Below are 24,198 nucleotides of genomic sequence, written 5' to 3' on the forward strand. Positions count from 1 at the left end.
CACCAACCTTAATCCGGTCGTCTTAACACACCCCTCACCAACCTTAATCCAGTCGGACCAATGCTATGTCTAACCAATGCTATGTCTAACCAAAGTATGCCTCCCGTGGACATTGTAAACAAAGTGGAAATGCAAATTTGGAACTGAAGCCTGAATAGGGGGAGGAATTATACAAAGTAGGGTGATACAGATGACATCACACATACGACCACATCAGTTTATAGGGGCTTTCCATAAAAGCCCCTATAAAGCCAGATTCTTTGCATATTTTTGTGAAAACACAGGGGAGCGCAAAAAACACAAAACATTTGAAAAGTTTAATTTCATGAATTTCATGTTGTGGGACCTTTAAATGCAGAATGGGTGCAATATTCCCCTGACCCTCCCTTCTCAGAAGGCCAACGTATCACTGACAATGGGGGAATGCAGTTTTGGTGACAAAAAAAACGCAAAAATGATCAACAGAATTTCTTCTAAATGAATTGAAGCCAGTCCTTGGACGAAGAAACGGATTAACGAGCGTTTGTTGGCTGGAGAGAACAAGACCAAAACACGATGTGCTTCCCAGAAAACCACCAAACTTAACAGCCACATCCTACATGATTGCATAACACTTCCTGTGTAGAGAGACATTCAAAGTGAGAAACATTGACAACTTGGTATGAAAAAGAAAACTAAACATTATGACTTTGAAACAACAAGACACACGGGAGATAAATCGCACTTGATATGACGACTCTAGAAAACGTGATCCCAGTGTTGGGACACTTCTTCGTACAAAGCTAAAGCGAGAAACGGCGTGCGTCTCTCAGACACACTGGCGACGCAGTGTCATAAGCCTGTGTTAAACTGCAGACACGCTGTAATTGAAGTGTGTGTATATCGTCTGTCACATAATGTCAACATCCTACTTGGTAGCGGTCCAACAGGGTCCTCAGGCATGGCCACCTTCTCACCTCAGTGTGTGCCAACATCACACACAGCCTCCATGCTTAAGAGCAGAGTGGGAAATCCCTACCATATACAATCACCAACGCTTGCAATGGAACAGATATGGTTGCCTTTAAAAAAAAAAATATATATATATATATATATATATATATATATATATATATATATATATATATATATATCATATATGCGGTATATATATTCCACTCTTGTTCTAAAATGTTGCTGGTAAAATAATAAGAGGGTAAGTTTCCTATCCTACTTCACATGCATGCACACATTGCACAGTGCAAAATGAAGAGGCTCAAAGCAGGAACGCATTGAAGATATGACTCCCAAAGGTGCCCTTTAAAACTGCCACGTTGAGGCTGCAGTGCAAAGAACCAGTGGCTAGTGGCAGCTTTCATTGGCACATGGACCGCATGCATGTCCGTTGGCTAGGTTCTCTCCTGGCTGGTCAGAACAAGGAGACGACGACATGTGCCGACGCTGACTGAAACAAAACGCTGAGCCTGTGTACATGATTATTAGCCGTACATTTACATTTATTTCCCTATCCTGCCATGTTAAGGATTTAAATACAGTGGTGGAACATTTTTGGAAAGTCATTGTAGGCTAAATATATATAAATAAAGTACAATAGCCAGCCTGGGGCCGTGGCTCAGCGGTCCAGGCACCTTGGCTGGTAATCCAGTCTGGCAGTGTGCCGCGGGTTCGACTCCTGATCCCAAAGACCTTTACTGCATGTCACCCCCCCCTCCACCCATCTCTCTCCTCATCTCTTGTCAGCCTAAGGCTACTGTGATTGTATCACTCTACAAAAAAAATTAATAAAGGCGAAAGCCATAAGCTCACTTTTTTTATTATATTAAAAAAAACTTAAGAACTTTCTTGATTCTTGCTCAAATGTGAATCTCTTAAAGTCTCTCTTGTAGCAAAACCATGAGTACCGGTAACTCAAATGAATTGGACAGCCAACTAGTAGTGTCTGAATCTAGATCGTGATATTTTTTCCGATTAATCGTGCAGCACTACTAAGAAGATAATCAATAATTGCAGTCCTAGTTTATGTTTTACAAATCACGGACATCGTCTTTGACCGTGGTTCAGCCAATAGTTACCTTCGACCTTGGTTATGTCAATAGCATCTTCGATGGGCTTTCACTTTGACTGCATCTGTTTTGCATATCAAACAGCACTCTGAGCTTCTGGAAAGGTTTTCTGTTGCCATAGTAACACAACTTGTCCCAGGACTGACTGCACTGGAAACACAACAGCTCTTCTTGTCAAAAACATCCAGAGCTAAGTGGACTTAACGACAAAAGTGGAAAAAGCAAGACTGGACATACAGTAGATTGTCACAGAATACAAGAGAATCATGTTGTAGACTTTGATTTCCATCTACACTTTTTCAAGAGGTTGAATACATGCCACATGTCATGCGTAGCATGGCCAACCTTTAACGGGATGATATGGCTAAATGGCTATAAATCACAACCTTTTGTCTTCGCTTCTAAACTGTTGCCAAAGTCATGTTTAGCATAGCAAAGGTGTCATTGTGAACAGTACCAGGATATGAAACCTTGGCAACAACGTGCACGCACACACAGTATAATTATCTTCTCTTACTCTGCCCATCAATCATGATGATGTATGAAGTGAGAAGGTGAGAGGGTAGAGAGAGGCCTGAGCAACAGTTGCCTGGGAAAACAGGCCTCCACACACAGGCGTATAATCGGGGCCGAGGCGCGAGGACAGCTCAGAAAACGTACTTACGGTGCTGTCACTCTCTCGTGTCTTTAATGTCACCACTTTCTACGTCACTGACCCCTCATTAAAGCCTGCTCACTCGGCGTCAAACCAGCATATCTGACCTGTCGCATTCTGACAGAATGGCACAGATGCCCGGTACTCAACGCGATAGATACCCAACTCAAGGCCAACATGACTACCATGGCAGGTTGGTACGCAAGAGGAATGCCACTGCATGAGCTGTGTGAAACTGACAGTAGCTTGTTGGCCTTTTGTTTGATTGATTGATTTAAATATTTATTAACAGTATGCAGAATTACAGTACATTTCAAGCACAAACTCAATACAAAGAGAAGCAATAGTGATGTATTCAATATAACATAATCCATGTAGCAGTGTTGTTTTCGTCGACTAAAACTATGACGAAAAATGTTCGTCGACTACCTTTCTTCACTGACGAAAACTAAATGGAAACTAAATGAAAACTAAGCTATGGTGACTAAAACTATGACTAAATATACTGTCGATTTTGTCAACAAATAAAAACTAGACTAAAATGTTAGGAAGATCCATTATAAGTCATTTTACACATGGTTGTATAGACGAATAGACGATATACAAGCTCACAAGGCGTCGCAGCGCGACACGTTGTGAGCTTGTAGATCGGCAATTTTCAGCATGTGAAAAAGTAGCCATTATGACGGCTTCATGGCCCGCCAAAATAAATTTTAGTAGACTAAACACTAAACTAGTCACCATTCCGGGTGACTCTAAAATGTGACGTTTTAAGAGACTATGACTGAAACTAAAATAGAAATGTTCTGCCAAAAACAACACTGCCATGTAGGCCCTATATACTAATGTAGTCCAGGCATTGGAATGATCACATTTATTCAAAGTGTCTTCAACAAACTTTCAAGTACAGTGAAGCTCGGCCAATCAGTTACCACTCAGGTTGGGTTGGCCAATCAGGAACTTCAAATGGCTAATCGGCACAAACGTGATGTGAAGTTTCACCAAGTCATGATGAAGCAGACGGGTCGGGTTGGCCAATCAGGAAAGCCGATGCATACACAGTACACATGCACACGCGACAGAGCGATCCACAGTCGGACAGATATTTGTGTGTGGGGTTTTGTTTTTTGATGGAGGTTGAAGATTGAGGCCATTTGGTCATACGCAAGGGTTTCATGAATGAATAGATATATAGATAGATTAATTGTGTGCGCTACACAAGAACGCTGATATACACTGACATACACAGCCGGATGAGAACCACAAAGTTCCCAGTTGGATCCCTGTGGGCTCCCAGAGTCAGTGTCCAAGTGTCCTTGAGCAGCACGCAGAACATGGTTTCCTCCGCCATCGGTGTGTGAATGTGTGCGTGAATGTAAGCCTATGTGTCTATGTAAAGCAAGCGCCTTGGATAAAAGCGCTATATAAATGCACCATTTATGCACTTACATCAGATCACTGTCTGATGTGATTGCAGTTTCTCCCTGCCACTAGGACTAAACCATTTCGGAACATCTCTCTCTCTCCCCCTCTCTCTCTCTCTGTCTCAGACAACCAGAGATACCATAGTTGTACACCTGGCTGGACGGACCAGACTCCCGTCAAAGAGAGAGACCCCTCCTTAGTGACAACACACACTCGCCAGACCACACAAAATGCCAACATGCCATCCAGGGTGTCTGGAATCCCAGTCTGTAAAGGGTAGCGACGGGAACGGGTAGAGGGGCGGGTGCAGTACTTAGTTTAGACAGTTTTTGGTTTAGACTAGTCATTGGTTAGACCATTCATTAGTCCTACATCTACAACCTATCTCAAACCCTCACCCTAAACCTAACCTCCCACGAGGCAGCACACCTAAACCTAACCGTAACCCATGTCTAACCAATGCTATGTCTAACCAAAGTATGCCTCCCAGAGGGGCTGTGCATTGGGCTTTGGTGGGGGGGGGGGGGGGGGGGGGAACTGGACTACTCCACAGCACTTCCCTATAAGGTCTCCAAATGATAGACAAGAGATCCCCCCTATACTGTATACCCCTCCCCACACAGGGCCCTGCCTCTCTGTCTCAGGACTCTGCGACCGTTTAACATGCTGCAGCAAGTGTGTCTAAGGGAACATCCATCCAAACTCATCCAACGATGCATTATCATGTCTTGGATTACATGAGGAAATACAAATAAATAATACTACGTTAGTACGTTGGATTGTGGACTACTAAATGTAATAGTCCATTTAAAAGATACATTTTGTAACCGGGGAAAAGAAGAATCGGAAATATTACGATTCTAAAAAACATAAACTGCTTCCCCATAGACAGCATAAGCCAGCGGAATTTTCAATTCTGTTTTTTCGTTTTCCATCGCACTGCTACCCGAGTGTTATGAGCGCATACAGGACACAGTTGTGAACCAAAATCAGTTGATATTAAAATAGGCGATTGTGGTGCCAAATGAGTTAATTGCAACCATAGGTCGCATTTACTATGAACGCATCTCCCGTCCGTCAGTTAGTTAGTCACCCCACGCCTCCATATATGGTCACGCCTCGTGACATCATGCCTCCATATATGGTCACGCCTTGTGACGTCACGCCTCCATATATGGTCATGCCTTGTGACATCACGTATACAAGTACAGTACACTATAGGACAGGAATGCTATGTCCGTCTACATAATATGATATATCCAAATGACATAAGTTATAACAACACAGTGAACACACTGAATGCCAGTAGGTTTTTGGCTGGAGAAGGCCCAGGGCCTTGGAAGGGCTTACTGCAGCAACAGCAAAAGAAGCATTGGTCTGAGCCACAGTATTGTGTTGGAGCAGCAGCTCCTTTATCACCTCTGTCAAAGACATCAGACAAATGGACAGGGCTGCATATTGGCTTGGCTGGAAACAGGCCTGATATACTGTAGCACCAAGCAGCTTCAGTACAACAGTTTGCAAGACAGAATGGAATATATATAGAAATCACACCCGTGCGAAGTGAAGGGGCGCTCTTATCATCATACATCACATTCCATGCTCAGCCAATCAAATTATCACAAATGTCATTCCGCTTTATTTGTCTGTACTGCGCCGTACTGCAGCAGCAGAAGAAAAACAAAATTATGTTTTTCCTGGTTAAAAGACGGCACAGACAAAGCTGGGCAGAGGAGGGGCTAGCACCCCTCAAAGATCAACTACAGCAGGTGCACTGCACTGAGAAGTCTGATAAATTAATTAGGATTCAACCACTTATGCCCAATTAAAAAAATAAAAGAACAGCTGATCTAAAACCTCACAATGTGTCCCAGTGGCATTGTGAGCTTGTAGATACAAATATTTTTCTTATATTGACAAAAATAGGGATGTCAGGCTGCTTTTTTGTAAAACAAACACTCCACACCGGTACTCTGAACTCTGTGTACACGAGAGCTGATGTTGAGCAGAGAAAATAATGAAGCAGTGCTCAGAGACAGGCAGGACCCAGAGAGACTAGCTACTGACAGCTAGGACCCAGAGAGAGACTAGCTACTATAGCTAGGACCCAGAGAGAGACTAGCTACTGACATCTAGGACCCACAGAGAGACTAGCTACTATAGCTAGGACCCAGAGAGAGACTAGCTACTGACAGCTAGGACCCAGAGAGAGACTAGCTACTGACAGCTAGGACCCAGAGAGAGACTAGCTACTGACAGCTAGGACCCAGAGAGAGACTAGCTACTATAGCTAGGACCCAGAGAGAGACTAGCTACTGACAGCTAGGACCCAGAGAGAGACTAGCTACTGACAGCTAGGAACCAGAGAGACTAGCTACTGACAGCTAGGACCCAGAGAGAGACTAGTTACTGACAGCCAGAGAGACTAGCTACTGACAGCTAGGACCCAGAGAGAGACTAGCTACTGACAGCTAGGAACCAGAGAGACTAGCTACTGACAGCTAGGACCCAGAGAGAGACTAGTTACTGACAGCCAGAGAGACTAGCTACTGACAGCTAGGACCCAGAGAGAGACTAGCTACTGACAGCTAGGACCCACAGAGAGACTAGCTACTATAGCTAGGACCCAGAGAGAGACTAGCTACTGACAGCTAGGACCCAGAGAGAGACTAGCTACTGACAGCTAGGACCCAGAGAGAGACTAGCTACTGACAGCTAGGACCCAGAGAGAGACTAGCTACTGACAGCTAGGAACCAGAGAGACTAGCTACTGACAGCTAGGACCCAGAGAGAGACTAGTTACTGACAGCCAGAGAGACTAGCTACTGACAGCTAGGACCCAGAGAGAGACTAGTTACTGACAGCCAGAGAGACTAGCTACTGACAGCTAGGACCCAGAGAGAGACTAGCTACTGACAGCTAGGAACCAGAGAGACTAGCTACTGACAGCTAGGACCCAGAGAGAGACTAGCTACTGACAGCTAGGACCCAGAGAGAGACTAGTTACTGACAGCCAGAGAGACTAGCTACTGACAGCTAGGACCCAGAGAGACTAGCTACTGACAGCTAGGAACCAGAGAGACTAGCTACTGACAGCTAGGACCCAGAGAGAGACTAGCTACTGACAGCTAGGACCCAGAGAGACTAGCTACTGACAGCTAGGACCCAGAGAGAGACTAGCTACTGACAGCTAGGACCCAGAGAGAGACTAGTTACCGACAGCCAGAGAGACTAGCTACTGACAGCCAGAGAGACTAGCTACTGACAGCCAGAGAGACTAGCTACTGACAGCTAGGACCCAGAGAGACTAGCTACTGACAGCTAGGACCCAGAGAGACTAGCTACTGACAGCTAGGACCCAGAGAGAGACTAGCTACTGACAGCTAGGACCCAGAGAGAGACTAGCTACTGACAGCTAGGACCCAGAGAGAGACTAGTTACTGACAGCCAGAGAGACTAGCTACTGACAGCTAGGACCCAGAGAGACTAGCTACTGACAGCTAGGAACCAGAGAGACTAGCTACTGACAGCTAGGACCCAGAGAGAGACTAGCTACTGACAGCTAGGACCCAGAGAGAGACTAGCTACTGACAGCTAGGACCCAGAGAGAGACTAGCTACTGACAGCTAGGACCCAGAGAGAGACTAGTTACCGACAGCCAGAGAGACTAGCTACTGACAGCCAGAGAGACTAGCTACTGACAGCCAGAGAGACTAGCTACTGACAGCTAGGACCCAGAGAGACTAGCTACTGACAGCTAGGACCCAGAGAGACTAGCTACTGACAGCTAGGACCCAGAGAGAGACTAGCTACTGACAGCTAGGACCCAGAGAGAGACTAGCTACTGACAGCCAGAGAGACTAGCTACTGACAGCCAGAGAGACTAGCTACTGACAGCCAGAGAGACTAGCTACTGACAGCCAGGACCCAGAGAGAGACTAGCTACTGACAGCCAGAGAGACTAGCTACTGACAGCCAGAGAGACTAGCTACTGACAGCCAGGACCCAGAGAGAGACTAGCTACTGACAGCCAGAGAGACTAGCTACTGACAGCCAGGACCCAGAGAGAGACTAGCTACTGACAGCCAGGACCCAGAGGGAGACTACTTGGGCATTCTCCTCACAGCTAAGCCAGTCAGAGAGCACTTGTGTCGGTCGTGCCCTCTGCATCCGTCCGCTCAGTGTGCATGTAGTCAGCTGGCATCTAGCCTGCGTCATCAAGGTGGTGGTGGGGGGGGGGGTCAAACTGGAGCTTTCAGGAAAATATTCTTCTTCAAAGAGGCCCCGTCAGGTACCAAATACGAGGCAGCTTTGGAGGATTTAGTGAGTATAAGCTGTATAAGCGATGAGTTTCATCCTCACTGCAGGAGTAACACATCCTGCCTCGCTGTGTGATCTGCTGGCTGTGCGTTTAAGGCTCGAGCTGCTGCTGACGGGGAGAACCTTTAGTTTAGTGTCCTTCACATTGTCTGTAAAGTGACGTGTACTAGTATGTAACAGCTGAAACATATCAAAGAATTCATATCTGTTTCATTTACTTTGTAGGTTCATCATGTGCATCTTTTTTTATTGTGCATTGTGATTTTATCACTAATTTCCCCTACTTAACAAAGAAAGGCCTTAAGACAAAAAAGGGGGGGGGGGGAAATAATTTCACCCAATGAAACTAATTCAGTCCATCTATCTCTACGGTAATTTTGTCAAACCCCCATTGATTAAGAACATGCGTGGAATGCTTGTCCTACTCAGTCGGGGTCCCGTCCGACCGCTGGGACAATGTCAGATCTGCCCTTGTTGTCAAGGTGACATTGGGTGAGTCCTGCTCAACGATATCCCACGTCATCCACTGCAACAATGTCCCCCCGAGCGGGAGACAGAGAGAGAGAGGGGGGAGAAAGAGAGAGAGGGGGGGAGAGAGAGAGAGAGGTGGGGGCCCACCAGACACCTGTCATCTTCTTCACCACTAGCACGGTCTGCTATAAATAAAGCATTCCATAATCTAAACAGACTACGATTGCTAAAAATAAAAAAAGACACTATGCGCTGAAAAACACCGTATCACCTCTGTGGCTCAGGGTCAAAACCACATTGTGATGATAACGACAGTGTGGCCTCAAGGACTCTGGCATTCTGTGACACATCCTTCCCCCCGTCCGTCCGTCTGTCCGTCCATCCGTCTCCTACAGGGCGGACCCATGCGTGCTGATGACGGGGAGGGAGAGGGGCGGGGGGGGGGCTAACGGTCGTCCAATCGCGATCAAAGCCAGAAGCGTTGCGGCTCCCCGAGATACACCGGCGACTGACATCACAGGCCTTATCAGCCCCACGGGGCTGTGCCTGCATCACGCAGGAAATCAAAGCATCAGCGTTTCGGCTGCTGATATTCCTTGAGATAACACCGGCTGCTCTGGTAGCTCAGGAGTGACTCACTGCACCGACGACAGAGAGACCTGGCTGACGGCTTGGGAGGGAGGCTGCGTCTTAGGATGTGTCCGTGTGTGCAGCACGGGTATAGGAGAAGCTACTGTATCTTCAAGAGAGCCTCCTTGCCAAGGACGTGTGCGTGTGTGTCTGTGTGTGTGTGTGCAGCAGTCTACAACAGCTGGAAGGTGTAGTGGTAGTGGTAGTGACAGACAGGCAAACTCGTTTGTTGCACAAAGGAAGGATACAATGAATCCCGGGGTTCAGAATGTATGACAGCACCAGGTCCTACAGATGTGCACCAGGTCCTTTTCTGAAAATGCATGTTTTCCCTGCAGGTTTTATTCACTGATTAGACTTAGGCTAATTCTAATTCTACTGCTTTGCTACTGAAAAGAAGTGTCCAGCAGCGGAACTCTATCTATTCAGCTAATCTGAAACACCTTGGCAAATGTCCCCCCTTTCTCACGGACAATGTTCTGTTTCTGACAATGCACTGACGATCTACTGAATTGTTCTGTTTCTGACAATGCACTGACGATCTACTGAATTGTTGTTTCTGATAATGCACTGACGATCTACTGAATTGTTCTGTTTCTGACAATGCACTGACCATCTACTGAATTGTTCCGTTTCTGACAATGCACTGACGATCTGCTGAATTGTTCCGTTTCTGACAATGCACTGACGATCTACTGAATTGTTCCGTTTCTGACAATGCACTGACGATCAACTGAATTGTTCTGTTTCTGACAATGCACTGACAATCTACTGAATTGTTCCGTTTCTGACAATGCACTGACAATCTACTGAATTGTTCTGTTTCTGACAATGCACTGACAATCTACTGAATTGTTCTGTTTCTGACAATGCACTGACAATCTACTGAATTGTTCTGTTTCTGACAATGCACTGACAATCTACTGAATTGTTCTGTTTCTGACAATGCACTGACAATCTACTGAATTGTTCTGTTTCTGACAATGCACTGACGATCTACTGAATTGTTCTGTTTCTGACAATGCACTGACGATCTACTGAATTGTTGTTTCTGATAATGCACTGACGATCTACTGAATTGTTCTGTTTCTGACAATGCACTGACCATCTACTGAATTGTTCCGTTTCTGACAATGCACTGACGATCTGCTGAATTGTTCCGTTTCTGACAATGCACTGACGATCTACTGAATTGTTCCGTTTCTGACAATGCACTGACGATCAACTGAATTGTTCTGTTTCTGACAATGCACTGACAATCTACTGAATTGTTCCGTTTCTGACAATGCACTGACAATCTACTGAATTGTTCTGTTTCTGACAATGCACTGACAATCTACTGAATTGTTCTGTTTCTGACAATGCACTGACAATCTACTGAATTGTTCGGTTTCTGACATTGCACTGACAATCTACTGAATTGTTCTGTTTTTGACAATGCACTTTCTGACAATGCACTGACAATCTACTGAATTGTTCCGTTACTGACAATCTACTGAATTGTTCAGTTTCTGACAATGCACTGAATTGTTCCGTTTCTGACAATGCACTGACTATCTACTGAATTGCCAATGGCAGGACATGTGAAGTTCTCAAACGGCACATCTGTATAACCACTTCCCTACATGCATGAGTTTCAAATGTATGTAGACTTAAACCTGCCATGTTGGGAACCAACACAGGTGTTTCAATCAGTCTGATTGGCGTAGAAGAACGAATTAATTTGTTTGCAACACCTGTCGGTCCCCAACATCATACATGGCAAGTGTAGGACTCACGAATACTTCATCCTACATCCAATGCAGAAGAAAAGCTCAGAATGTGTTGAATCACAATGTGTTGATTACAGTAGCTCTGTTCTTTTTGGAGGAAACAATAAAGAAAAAATATATATACTTTTCTTTCTTTTTTGTCTCATATTTGCCATTGACAATGAAAGGAGAAATTAGGTCAAATGTCCGCCAAATATGACGGACATTTGTGGCAACACAAACATTAAATGCCATTGACAATGAAGGGAAAAATTACGTCATATGTAAATCGGCTAACCAATCACAAAGATTCAGTTGTTCATGAGATGATGTATGATGATAAGAGCGCCCCCCTCACTTCACACGGGTGTGATTATTTTTTACAATCTGTCCAAAATAGGGACCAGGTCGATGTGGTTAAAACATACTGATGGTGTCATTAATACTGCAGGCTTCAATGTGGCCTCAGGTCCCATGATGAATCATTCATCATGTTGCTTCGTGACAGGCCTGCGTGCCACACACACACACACACCTGTGGCCAGCTCTCTGAGGCAACGTGTTTATAGGAACATCACAATAAATACACACCACTATTGTAGGGTGAGTCACCTCTGCAGTGGTACTAAGAGGGGCCTTGAGATAAACGTAATCCATCGCCATACCTAGATTCCCTAATATATTAACCCATTTAGACCTGAGGACGATTCTAGAAAGGTCTTCTAAATCCTGACAGTTTACAGAAAACCCCATGTTTTTCATTTCAAGGACCCCCAAAAATATAAGAAATTGGCCACCGACCCCCATCTGAAAATATGTTGTTCCAGCCAAGGACCTCCCAGAAATTAAAAATAAACTAAAAGCACAAAGCTTGGAAGAGCTTAGAAATATATAAAGAAAATTAGGTATGAGGATGAAAAATCACTGCAGCTCCAATACCATTACATTGTTAATTATGGGGTTATTAAGAAAGTTATAACAGCGCGGTCCAAAGACCCAATGATTTAAAAATCACACTCGTCGAAGCCTTTTATCGTCCGCCACATGACATCACAGAGGTACATGCTGATATTTGGGGGAGCGTGAATAGGACAAACATTGAAAGTTCATAGACTTGGCTGCCACGTGACGTCATGTCTGAAAGGCAGACGTTGGAGGGGGTGGCACCCTTCAAAAATATGCAGTCTGCAACAATGTGCAAAATGCTTACAATGCAATAAAAAGGAAAAGAAAGGCCAAAGTTAAGTGCAAATTCTGTAGTGCAAGGGTCAGCAGTAGCACTATAGCACTTTAAGAAAGGACATGGACTGCTGCACCACTTATCCGTCTCTACTACAGGTAAAGTCATAGAAGATGATGAATAGAAAGGCAGAGATGGCAACATTTCTAGAATAAGCGTGTCCAGTGTTTACTGTGGCGTAAAGGACTTACCAGCAATTTCCACAATGTCTCCGGGCACAATGTCTTTGGCCTTGATCCTCTGAACAGTCTTTCTGTCTTGCCGATACACCTTACCCATCTCGGGCTCGTATTCCTTCAGTGCCTCAATGGCGTCCTCGGCATTACGCTCCTGATGAGAAAAAAATTATACAGAAAATAAACAAATGTCAGTGGCAACAGAGTTGTTTCAAGAAACCGATACATGATAATGCATTATGCATTTTTAGTGGTTAGTAGGGGGATTCCCCTACGAAAATACATCATATCTGTATTCTACAACTGCAGAGAACTCCACATAATCAAGCTTCACTAGATATTTATATGGCGAGTGATACGTGGGACACACACCTGTGTTTACAAACCAACATAATACACTTGTGTGTAGTGTAGCCAAGCAGTTGCGTCAAGAGCTCTTATAGGATGAAGGTCCTGGCTGCTGGCCAGATTGATCATTCCCAAGAGCCAATCATAAGGGATAATGTTACAGTGAGGCATCCATTGGACGATAAACCCTGACTGGGTGAAACTGTCCTGCCAGCTCGATGTACTTATTCTACGGCTACTTCATTAATTCAATCTATAATTTAACATGACTAGACCGGCCGGCGGCCCTGCGGCTACTCTGGGGCTGGGCCATGCATGTCGGGAATGATTCAAGTTGGGAATACACGCCCCCGCCTATTGAGCAACACTGCCGTTATCGAATGGACTCGTTGTATCCATTGTCAGCTCCACGCACATCGCATTTTGCTTCACACTGCCAACTTCGTTCACTATCTTCACTACTTGCTGCTCCGTTGCAAACTTCCTGACTTATATTGGCAGCGCAGCACTAAATGCGAGACAGGAGGACATTCGCCCTATAGTTTTAGACTGCGACGGAGGGGGCGCCGTCTCAAGCAAACTCGTGCCACGAGGGAAGCCACCGAGCGGAATTGTCGTGTCGAACGTTGCGGAATTCGCTTGGGCCCCGTTCGAGTTGCGACCCGACAGGCACAGAAGAGTATATCCCGGTTGTCCTAAATCAATGGTTTGATCAAATTGCCACCAATGGTATGGTATGAAAATACACATTGCCACTCCTGCTTCAATAGACATAACCTGGGCATACAGCCATTATTACAGCCAAGATGGCTGACGTATCGCTCCAATGCATCTACTGTGTGTATATGTCTATTGTAGATCCGCCATCTGATAGGTTTGCAATTAACTCTCCATCATGAGAGGGAGACAGAGAGGATATAAAACTTAGCTCCAAGGTGAACTACATGCCTTTAACAATGGAATTGTAGCGCCACAAAACGTCATGTTGTCAGTGACCCACACTCTGAGCCCATTTTCACTTTCTTGTCTCGTATTCCCCATCCCACAGTCAGCCTGTAGTTCTGATGTACTTTCAGTACCGTAGAGATTTTCAGGACAATTATCGTTTTTTTTTTAACCACTTGAACCGCAGTGTCCCTATTCTGAGGGGGGGGGGGGGATAGTTTGGTGAAAATAGCAGATCTACAAGCTCACACGACACGTCACGTTGTGAGCTAGCATAGAGCCCTGCAGGTAAGAAGTACACCTCTACAAATGTCTTTTCAATTCCGACAGTTTTCTGAAAAACCCATGTTTCTATGTCAGTGGTTCTCAAACTATTTAATGTCAAGGACTTCAGGAATGATATGTAATTGGCCACGGACCACCCATCTGAAAATATGTTGTTGCAGGGGCCCCCTAGAAGAAAAGATTTGACTTAAAAACGTTCACTCTGAAAGAATATATATTCAAAGATTTGCGCCACATTTTCACGATGTTTCAAAAATAGCAGATCTACAAGCTCATAGCGTGGCACCGAGTGCTATTTTTCAATAGCTAAAGTATAACATAATGCTTAAAACAAGAAAAGGCGTTCCCGTTCTGAATGTTGAGGTATTGGAATCAGAAGTGTCACTGGATAAAACTGACAAATAACTCATGCCTTTTAGTTTTACTGGCATCTAAAAAAAAAAGGACCCTCACCCTAGATGCTAAATCAGTGCAAATACAGTAACATTTCACCAGGAGTCTCACCTGCCATACACCAACAATAGCATTGGCTATGAGGATGAGGAGGATTACGAAGGGCTCCACAAAGGCTGTGACAGTTTCTTCTCCTTCCTCGAACCAGGCCAACACCTGAAATCAAATCCAAATGAAACGAGAGTTGTTATATTGAATGTATGCTGCTGCAAAGCATGTACATTTTGTAAGCACAGAAATAAAATACAAGGGGGGGGGGGAGCAAGCACAGACATTGAGAGACTGACAAAATACATTGTTGACATCTACAGTATACCCCCATAATATCCACGCACATGTTATTAAAACAAAATGTGTTAAGACAGTTTCTCAGCTCATTAGAAAGGCTTCAGCAGTCCTCCTGTAGTCAGAGACACGGTTATACGATCAGAGATGGTTTGGTTATAATAGCAGATTATACGATCAGAGATGGTTTGGTTGTAATAGCAGAGTGTCAGCCCACATATTTGTAACAAACATTCCTTGTATTTTGATCTAATCATTACTTGACTCCAGTGGTTCTCAACCAGTGGTCCTGGAGGTCCAGGTCATCCCCACAGATAAATGATGAAGACGTGGTAACCAAATGGACCCTGATAGATCTTCAACTCTTGAGAGTGTAAAATAAAACCACATGGACCATTACGGGTCCATTTGGTTTTATTTTACACTCTCAAGAGTTAAATTATTGTTAAACAGAAGACTACACACTTAGAGAATGTGCGCATATTCTTTAGTATTGAGTCTGCAAGGCTAAATCTCATCAAATGGTGCTCCGTGGCTCAAATGCAGAATAAATAATGGGCCTTGATATGAAAGGGTTGAAAACCACTGCTTTACTCCACTGCGACACAAACATATACTCAAGTTTAGTGGTAGAGGGCAGGCACAATATTTAGTGTTTAATGTACCAAGGTGCTTATTGTACCAAGTTCAATAATAGCTCCCATTGGGGGTGCACTGGAAAAACACAGTGTGCTGGACTTCTGGCATCAGTGCTAACCACTTAGCAAAAGAATAATTAACAGATTATCCATACTAATGAACAAATTAATTCAAAAACCACTACATAATAATAAGTCTGCAGTCACTGCACAGACCATTTTGGAGTGGATGAGAATCCAGGTTTCCTAATAACAATTCTGTGAACGTCAATAATCGAAACAGCCGTCTTGCAGATCAAAACAGATCTACACAGTGACCACAGCAATACTGAACAAATTATTATGTTGTGAAGATGATGCTGTGTGGTCTACAATGCACGGAAATTATTAATGTTGTCTTTAGCCGGAGGCTACACTTTTCCTACAGAGAGAAAGTGGTCACGAGGCCCTTTTTCTTGAATTACAGATGCTATTGTTGGCCGAGAATTAAATCACGACCAAGACCTCACTCAGCCTAAGTGAGACATAAATAATGATGTCCCATAGTGTAATGGCAGCAATCACACAATGAACCTACACATGCAGCCACAAACATCATTCTGATACTCTAGTAATACTCTAGCATAAGCTTATTTATTTAACGTAACCCCGCACGGCATCCCTGTTTTTGGGCGTGTAGGTGAAAATGTTCTATAAAAATATTTGAAAAAATACAGCAGATCTACAAGCTCAAGACTCAATGCTTTGCAAGGCGATGCATGGTGAGCTTATAGATTGGCTATTTTCACAAGATTTTGGAACATTTTTCTTTTTAAATATAGGCCTTAAGTGGGTTAAGTGGCTGGTCAAGCAAAACATTCCGTCCCCTGCTTCTCAACCCTGCACCCCCCCCCCCCCCCCCCACCCCCAAACAAACTAAGATGTGCTCGTTTGCCTCGCTTGACATTCATTTGAATAATGTTCTCTCATCTGTGTGTTCCACGGCTGCATTCTCTCAGTGGTGAGCAGAGTCGTGACCACTGAGTGAGGACGCATCAAAGTGTCAAAACAATTTAGATGACGGCGGATGGCCTGGCCTATAGTCTATGTGGTCGATGTGGGTCGTGTGGACTGTGGAGGACTGCACTGGTCTGATCGGTGCCCTCCCACCGAGAACACGCACAGTCCAAATTTGGTTGTGCGCGCACCACAGTGGCGCTCTGTTCAACCCCCTGCCAGACAGCAGCTCTACAGACACCTCTCTATCACCTGACTGGTGGGGGCACGCCACGCAAACATACCAGCTCTCCAAGACAACAGACACATCCACATACAGTACATATCTGATCAGATCAGAGACTGGACGTGCACTCATTACCCCAGGCATTGTTCAGTGTCTTTAACCACTTAAACCCAATATAATTACTTTGCCATATGACGAATAGTGGAAATTTCAAAGCATGAAGCCATGCATTGTGAGCTATTTTCTCTATTATGACATGCCCATGACACCAGGTTCAAACTGGTTAAAGAGACACCATTCTTCCAAAACATCACCTCAACACTTGGGATTCTATAATGCAATCACTACATAATAGTACATTAATTATCATATCAATGATATATATCAATTATTTAATTGTAGTGTTGTAAATGTGGGGTATGTTAGTGTTTGTGCCTTGTGGTAGCGTAGTAGCACATTTGTCAATCATAAATGTTTACAAATAGGGAAGGGCCCATAATCCCAATCTAAATTACTTTCAAATAGGAGTAAGGACCCATAATCACACATCTTTCTCCCTCAAACCACTCAGATAATGAAAATGGACAGGCAGGCAGCCAAGACTTGACTCAGTGTTAAGCCTATAATATGATTCAGAATGGGCTTCTACAAGCCACTGATGATTGTATTACATTGTTGGTTTCACTGTCTAACCTTTTCCCACCCCTTGCGGTGGGGGGGGGTTGGGGGAAAAAAGAAAAGCGTGACAGGTCAGTCTTTACACGGCAGCAGAACAAGACGACTCAATTGCCGTGGCACATGGTGATAGCAACTCAATACGGCCAACTGCTGCTGTCACCATTTCACAGACAGGTCGCCAGCCTTCTCAGCTGTTTAACGGCAACCGGCCTAAGCTGTGTGAGTGTAACCGCAGACGAGCTTGGACAAACTGAAGACGTTCACACTTTCAGTGCTATGCGTGCTATGCATCGCATGGACTCTCCCCTGGCAGTCATCAGATGGTTATTTTTATGGGGGGGGGGGGCATAAAAATAACCATCCAAAGTCTATCATTCAATTCATCGGTGTGAACGTGTGGAGTACGGTTGAGGTTGTGATGGCAGGTTATCCACTTTCAATCTGGCATCCATACTAGTTTGGGCATGTCACCATCATAATACCGTAAATCTCTCAAATTGTCTGAATTTTCCAATAGATAGCTAGAATAGCTCATTTACAAGCCGTTTATACTATGCATGGGAGCATGGAAGACATGGACTTGAAGTCAGGACATGATAATTTAAATACGTTGGGTTTATGCATCATTTCAGAATAAGATAGAACAGCGCACATCCTCCGATCTTGGTGCTGGGACCAAACTGTTAAATTAACAGATATCATGAAGGAAAGCAAAGGCTCGCAACTCACTTTTGTAATGCTCCAAGTATTTATTCACAATCACAGCAGGCAGGACATACAACTGGTATTGGTCTTTTTCAAGTACTTTCTTTCATACTTGAAAAAGTCCAATGCCGACAAGTCGAAACGTTGCATGTCCTGCCCGCTGTGATTGTGAATAAATGGGAATAAGTGGGACTCATAAAATGTCCCTGGGAGTCGGACTCGTCATCAGTCAAATACAATGATCATGGAATAAATGCAATACGGAGTGACCACTCCCACAAACCCATCAAGAAAAAGACTACATGAAACATTTGATGATACATTACTTACAAATGATATACACGCAGCCAGCAGAAGAATTCGAACGAGTAAGTCTTCGAACTGCTCAACGACAAGTGACCATAATGATTTCCCTGTGGAAAAGGACAGTCAATTAGTACAATACCAATATGCAGCATGACACGCAATAGTATCCATGTACTATACTGTCTGTAACATGAAAAACACAGTAAAGAGAAAATAGACAGTTTACCTTCTTCAGCAGGTAACTCTGTGTGGCGGTCAAATCCAGGAACCATACAGGAGGAGGGGGAAAAAAGGGGACAACATTTAATGGTCTGTAATTAGAGATGAAAAGATGAAAAGTAGCGGTCCTTATTCGTCATATCGGTATCGGCGAATATGCCAGTTTAACCACCGATCCTACACAGGGGTAAGGGGTTGACACTATGGCAGGTAAATAAAAAATTGGGGCATGTGGAGTTTGCCTTCGAGTTGCCCAAACTGCAAGTGCACATGAGTGAGGCGTCTGCTACAAACACAACACAAGATATATAGCTAGATAGCTATAAACACAACACAAGATCACAACACTGGTATCGGTATTCGGTATTGGCTAACACAGAAATTGTGGTATCGGATCGGGAACGAAAAATGTGTATCGCGACATCCCTATCTGTAAAAAATACTTTACCTAGGAGGCAATGGGTAACCCATTCGGTTAAAAAAAAAGGGGGGAATTCTGTGTTTATTCCTACCAATAACAACACTCCATGATTAAGGCAGTGGTGGCTGACAGGAGGTAACCATCTGCTTGTCTTGCTGACTGAGCGACTAGAGCTCTGAGAAAAGCATGCATAGCTGGACGGTCACTTGAGGTCAGATCGTCAATACAATACGGATTAGCTTTAGACCAGGGCACACAGGTCTAGTCTAGCCAGGACTCTCAGTACACATCATCGCAAGTTCTGAAGAACAAACACCTGCACTCCCCCCCCCCCCCTTTTCTTTCACCTTTTATGTTACTCAGTGATGATGATGCCTGCCCGTTCCGCTCTAGTGACTCATTTCAGCCAACTTGAGCAGAATACTAATGAGGCTTATAAACTCAAGAGTTGCTATATAGGGGGTTTGTGCTGCATTATAACGAATAATTTACACACATAAATGGCTGAGTGAGAACTAGTCCTCAGTTAATTTGTTCATGTGTACAAATGGAACATTTGGGGTCTAATCTATTCCCTTTTGTACAGGGTTAAATAAACAGATTATTTTTACTAGCTTGGATAAAGGGATACCTCGGGGTGATAATTATGTGTAATGTGTCAAATAAATGACACATTACGAAAATAATAATAAGTATACATTAATAAACACCAGTTATTCAAATCTAGTCAATAAATGGTGTAGTTTCTTCAAAGAGGAAACAAGGTATAAATAATCTGGTTATTCTGGTATTAAAATAAATTTTCCATTGAGAAAAAAGAAAAGGGAAAAAAAAGGAAAGGAAATCCACGAGGTCATTTGTGATGACGTCAGCAGCCAGATACCGGCTTGGTGTGTGATGATGGTGACATTTAGCCCAGTGCTGAACTGAACGATGACTAAGGACATGTTGGATTGTTGAGTTGAAGTCTAGTTTCTTCTTAAATGCCAAGAAAAACACAATAAACAAACAAGACAGACACGGTTTTGTGTGTTTTCATTCAACAATCATATACATACCGTTTAGGCCCCATTTCTCCCTCTGCCGTTTCACCTGGTCCAGGGCAAGTCCCGTGCTCTCATTGACGCAGAAATGAGTGTAAACTTCTTCAACACTCTTTGTGTGAGCGTTCTCCATGGCTGCTTTAGGTTGGACGGACGGGACCGAACGTGCCTTTTAACAGTTCTCCCTTATGGCTCCTTTCCTTCTTTACTCACAAGACAGCAGCGGCTTCAGTTCACCGTGTATTTAATTGGTCCTGGAACCTCCGTTGGTTTGGTTCCCCTCTCTCAAATTCAACCCCTTCAAAAAGAACAAATAGTTTGCCAACTAGCAGTCATCTATCCTTCACATTCGGATAGCTATAGACTTGGTATTCACTGGAACCGTGGAACGTGACCCCGACCCCCCTTATTCCTTCTCTCTCCCCCTTATATGTGTTCACCCCAAGGCTCCAGGTAATACTAATCCCAAGTAATATTTGGGATAACAACAAATACCTCTCCCCTTCTTCCTCCTCGATGAGTGTCCTCCTGACTGACTGTCCTCCTTATCTTCCAAAAATGGTGTGGTGTGGTGTGTGGGGGGGAAGAGTTGCGAGCAGCCTAGTGTCCCGTTGAGGACTGCATTCACCCCGGTCGGTCCAAAGCCTCTCTGACTGTAGCCTGTACTGTACCGTGTGTGTGTGTCCCCGCCGGCGCCGGTCGTTCGTTGACCGTGGTGGTGCAGCTCTGCTCTGCTGTGTGTGTGCGAGAAGCAGCGAGAAGCAGCGATGTGCTTGATATCAGTGTGTTGCCAGATTGTGTGAGAGAAACAAGCAACCAGGTCTATGTATCGCAGGGGTAGGCAACCTTTGGCACCGGTGCCAACATTGGCACTAAGGAGGGTGATCACTGGCACACTGGCATAAGTGTGAGAGAGAGAGAGAGGACTTTTTGGTTTAAAATAAACTATTTAAACTTAGTCAAATAAGTCCCTCACATTAGTATGTATACAGTAAATTACATCCTGCACATACTGTAATTATACATTCATTAAAACTCTGAACTCTGACTGGGGAGGGAGTCTGGGAGATGCGTGGGTCATTGCTCTGAGACTAATGATCATCATAACAATGTGAAAATAAATATTAAAAATAAGGATATTTCCGTGGACAATCAAAATGTGTTGGAAATGTTGATGTGTCATTCAAATTAATGTTGACATGGCACACTGACTATCCAGAAAATAAAAACATGGCACTTAATTCCAAAAAGGTTGCAGACCCCTGATGTATCGTATGCATGAAAACAAGCCCAAAAGAAGCCACTAACATTTTGAAATTAATTTCAATTCAATTGAAAAGGAGCTTTATTGGCATGAGGAAATACGTTTACATTGCCAAAAGCAAGTGTCTAAACAGGGGTGGACTGTACCACAGGCATATGCCCGGTGGGCCGATCCTCTGGTGGACCGGCGGTCTGGGCCAAATGTTAAATTAGTTGTCTGTTGGTTGTGTATCATTTATGTTGGACTGTTATGTGGTGGTGTTAAGGGCTTGTATTTCAAGTATTTGTATGGGCCTCGACCCGAAAAGTCAGTAGAGTATCTGCACAAAACAGTCATTAAGACATGAAAATCCATTGACTCCTTCAAAACTGCTCTCAAAGGGCACCTACGGCTACGGACGGATGCAATTCGAAACTGGCCCCCGTAAAATCTGAATCCCCCACCCACCACTGTTCCCCCTCACTTTATATGTTTCTTTTCCCTTTTTACCTCCTATGATGATTAACTTTTGACTATAGGATAGTTGTGTATATTCGTACGTCTCTAAATGTTTTGATGAATTGATAATGGTGGGCCCTATAGAGCGTCGCAGTCCCTCCCCCTTTCAGAACAACGAGTGGCCCAGGAAATAAATCCCAATGCATTTTTCCCATAGGCATTTCTTAAAGTATTTATTTAAAGACGGTTACGCCGCGGACAAAGCCAACTCGGATCGTGACAAATCATGACAATGAACACAATGTTTTGGGCCAATCAAATAATTTATAAGAAGAAAAACAAAACAAATAGTGTTGTCTCCTGACTTTATTTTCTTCTTTCTAATGATTTGATCGGCCCAAAATATTGTGTTCATTGTCATGATTTGTCACGATCCGAGTTGGCTTTGTCCGCTGCGTAACCGTCTTTAAATAAATACTTAAAGAAATGCCTATGAGGAAAATGAACGGCGATTTCTTTTCCGGGTCTCTCGAGGGGGCGGGACTGCGACGCTCTATAGTAAACAGTGTAATGCTTTATGGTGTCGTCCACTCACTGTTCAGTTTTTGTATTGAGTTGTACTAGAAATGTACTGTAATTCTGCAAACTGTTAATAAATCAATCAATCAAAAGCACGCTGGTTGTGGTGGGCCAGTCTGGGCCAAGTTCCGCGAAAATGTCCAGGCCGATTTTTTGTCTCAGTCCAGCCCGCCCTGTGTTAGTGTGTTCACACGTTGAAAATGTGGAAAGTAGGAGGGGGTACAGTATTTTGCAAACAGAGCTATGTCGATTGCATCATTATATACACTAGTCCTTACCCGTTGTGAGATATTTGCACCCCCCCCACCTTGTGGCCGTGAAGGGTACTGCGCCCGGGTGCGTTTGTAATTCACTAATAAATTAATTAATAATCATTAATGTGTCAAATAAAAAAGGGCTTTGTTACGCCCTCCATATTCATATGGTCAATGCCTGTGTGAAAAGTGGGAGTGATTGGTGCAGGCAGTGAGGAGTTGCGGCAGTGTTTCTGACAGACAGACAGACACACACACACAGACACACAGACATTCGGTTAATTATAGTATGATGTTATACAGGGTGTTATAAAGCTTTTTTGAAACAAATTAAAATAGCAGATTTTTTTTTGCATGGGACAAATAGCAGCATTTCTTTCTCAAGACTATTTAAATAGAATACAAAAAAGAAACTCAGATCTATGAAAACTAACAAAAATAAAAGCCTGGGTACCGAGCCTGGGTATACTGAAAAACCAAGTGCAAAATCGCTTATAAGCCGACATGGCAACACTAGCTGGATATATTCTGCATTTTATCAAAGGAAGGCAAAGTCTACGTCCCATGGCCCAAACGGACAGCGTCGCTGCGGTTGGTCGGTTCAGTTGGTTGTCATGGTAACCACTGACGCCACCACTGGTGCCTACCACTGGTAGATCCATGATTATCTGATCACTTTTGGTTTATAATATAATAATAATAATTGTGTGGTAATCATTTTAGTTAGTTTACGTAGACAGTTACGTGTACTATTGACCTGTACTTTCCTTGAACTGTAGACTGTACCCATGTCCCATTCAACAAAATGTTCAATCAATCGAGATCCAAATGTAGCCCGCCCAAGCCTTTAGTTTTTGAAAATGAAACCAAACAGTAATAATAAATACAATTTATATACAGCTTTTCTGAGTAGGCCTACTCAAAGTTGCTTTTCAAAACCGATGTCGCTTAACTTAGCAGGCTAAAGGACTACTAAAGGACTTAGCAGGCTAAAGGTAGGCTACAGCCACTACAATGACTACATGAAAGCCATGTGTATAAATACAATTATAATGAAGACCCCCCCCCCCCCTGCCTGTCTCTGATGTTGTCTGGTGGTCAGTGCAATGTGACATAGCTGTTTACACAATGCTGGCCTGATCCCCTCCAACTTTCCCCATTTTCAACTGTTTTATTTTGACACTTGCTTTGGCAATTATAAAACGTTTTCCTATGCCAATAAAAGCTCCTTTGAATTGAACTGAAATGAGTGTATAGGTCTATGGACGGTGACTTTCCCCATGCACCGCTGTATGTGTGTAGTTGTGTGCGTGAGGGGGAAGGGGGGGCACAGAAGGGGCTATTGTCAATCGATGACCTGCCCTGCCCTTTATATATAAGGTCC

The 24,198-nt window shown here is 43.9% G+C and overlaps 1 protein-coding gene across 2 annotated transcripts in view; it reads right to left on the reverse strand.

Annotated features, from left to right (window-relative positions):
• Positions 1-21,012, reverse strand: part of LOC310872032 (sarcoplasmic/endoplasmic reticulum calcium ATPase 2-like) — a 53,661-nt gene extending 32,649 nt beyond the window's left edge. Inside the window, exons 1-6 of one of the 2 annotated variants that reach the window (XM_083783706.1) lie at positions 20,775-21,012; positions 20,295-20,577; positions 18,823-18,840; positions 18,621-18,703; positions 14,814-14,918; positions 12,747-12,885 (exon numbers count right to left, since the gene is read on the reverse strand). In XM_083783706.1, the coding sequence (XP_083639832.1) occupies positions 12,747-12,885; positions 14,814-14,918; positions 18,621-18,703; positions 18,823-18,840; positions 20,295-20,412 (463 nt within the window). In that variant the 5' untranslated portion in view covers positions 20,413-20,577; positions 20,775-21,012. Of the gene's footprint in view, positions 1-12,746; positions 12,886-14,813; positions 14,919-18,620; positions 18,704-18,822; positions 18,841-20,294 lie in introns of both variants that reach the window. The other variant, XM_083783705.1, reaches the window with a different exon arrangement.
• Positions 21,013-24,198: the final 3,186 nt, after the last annotated feature.

This window comes from Protomyctophum parallelum (genome assembly GCF_964188405.1).
Source record: "Protomyctophum parallelum genome assembly, chromosome: 15".
NCBI lineage: Eukaryota > Metazoa > Chordata > Actinopteri > Myctophiformes > Myctophidae > Protomyctophum > Protomyctophum parallelum.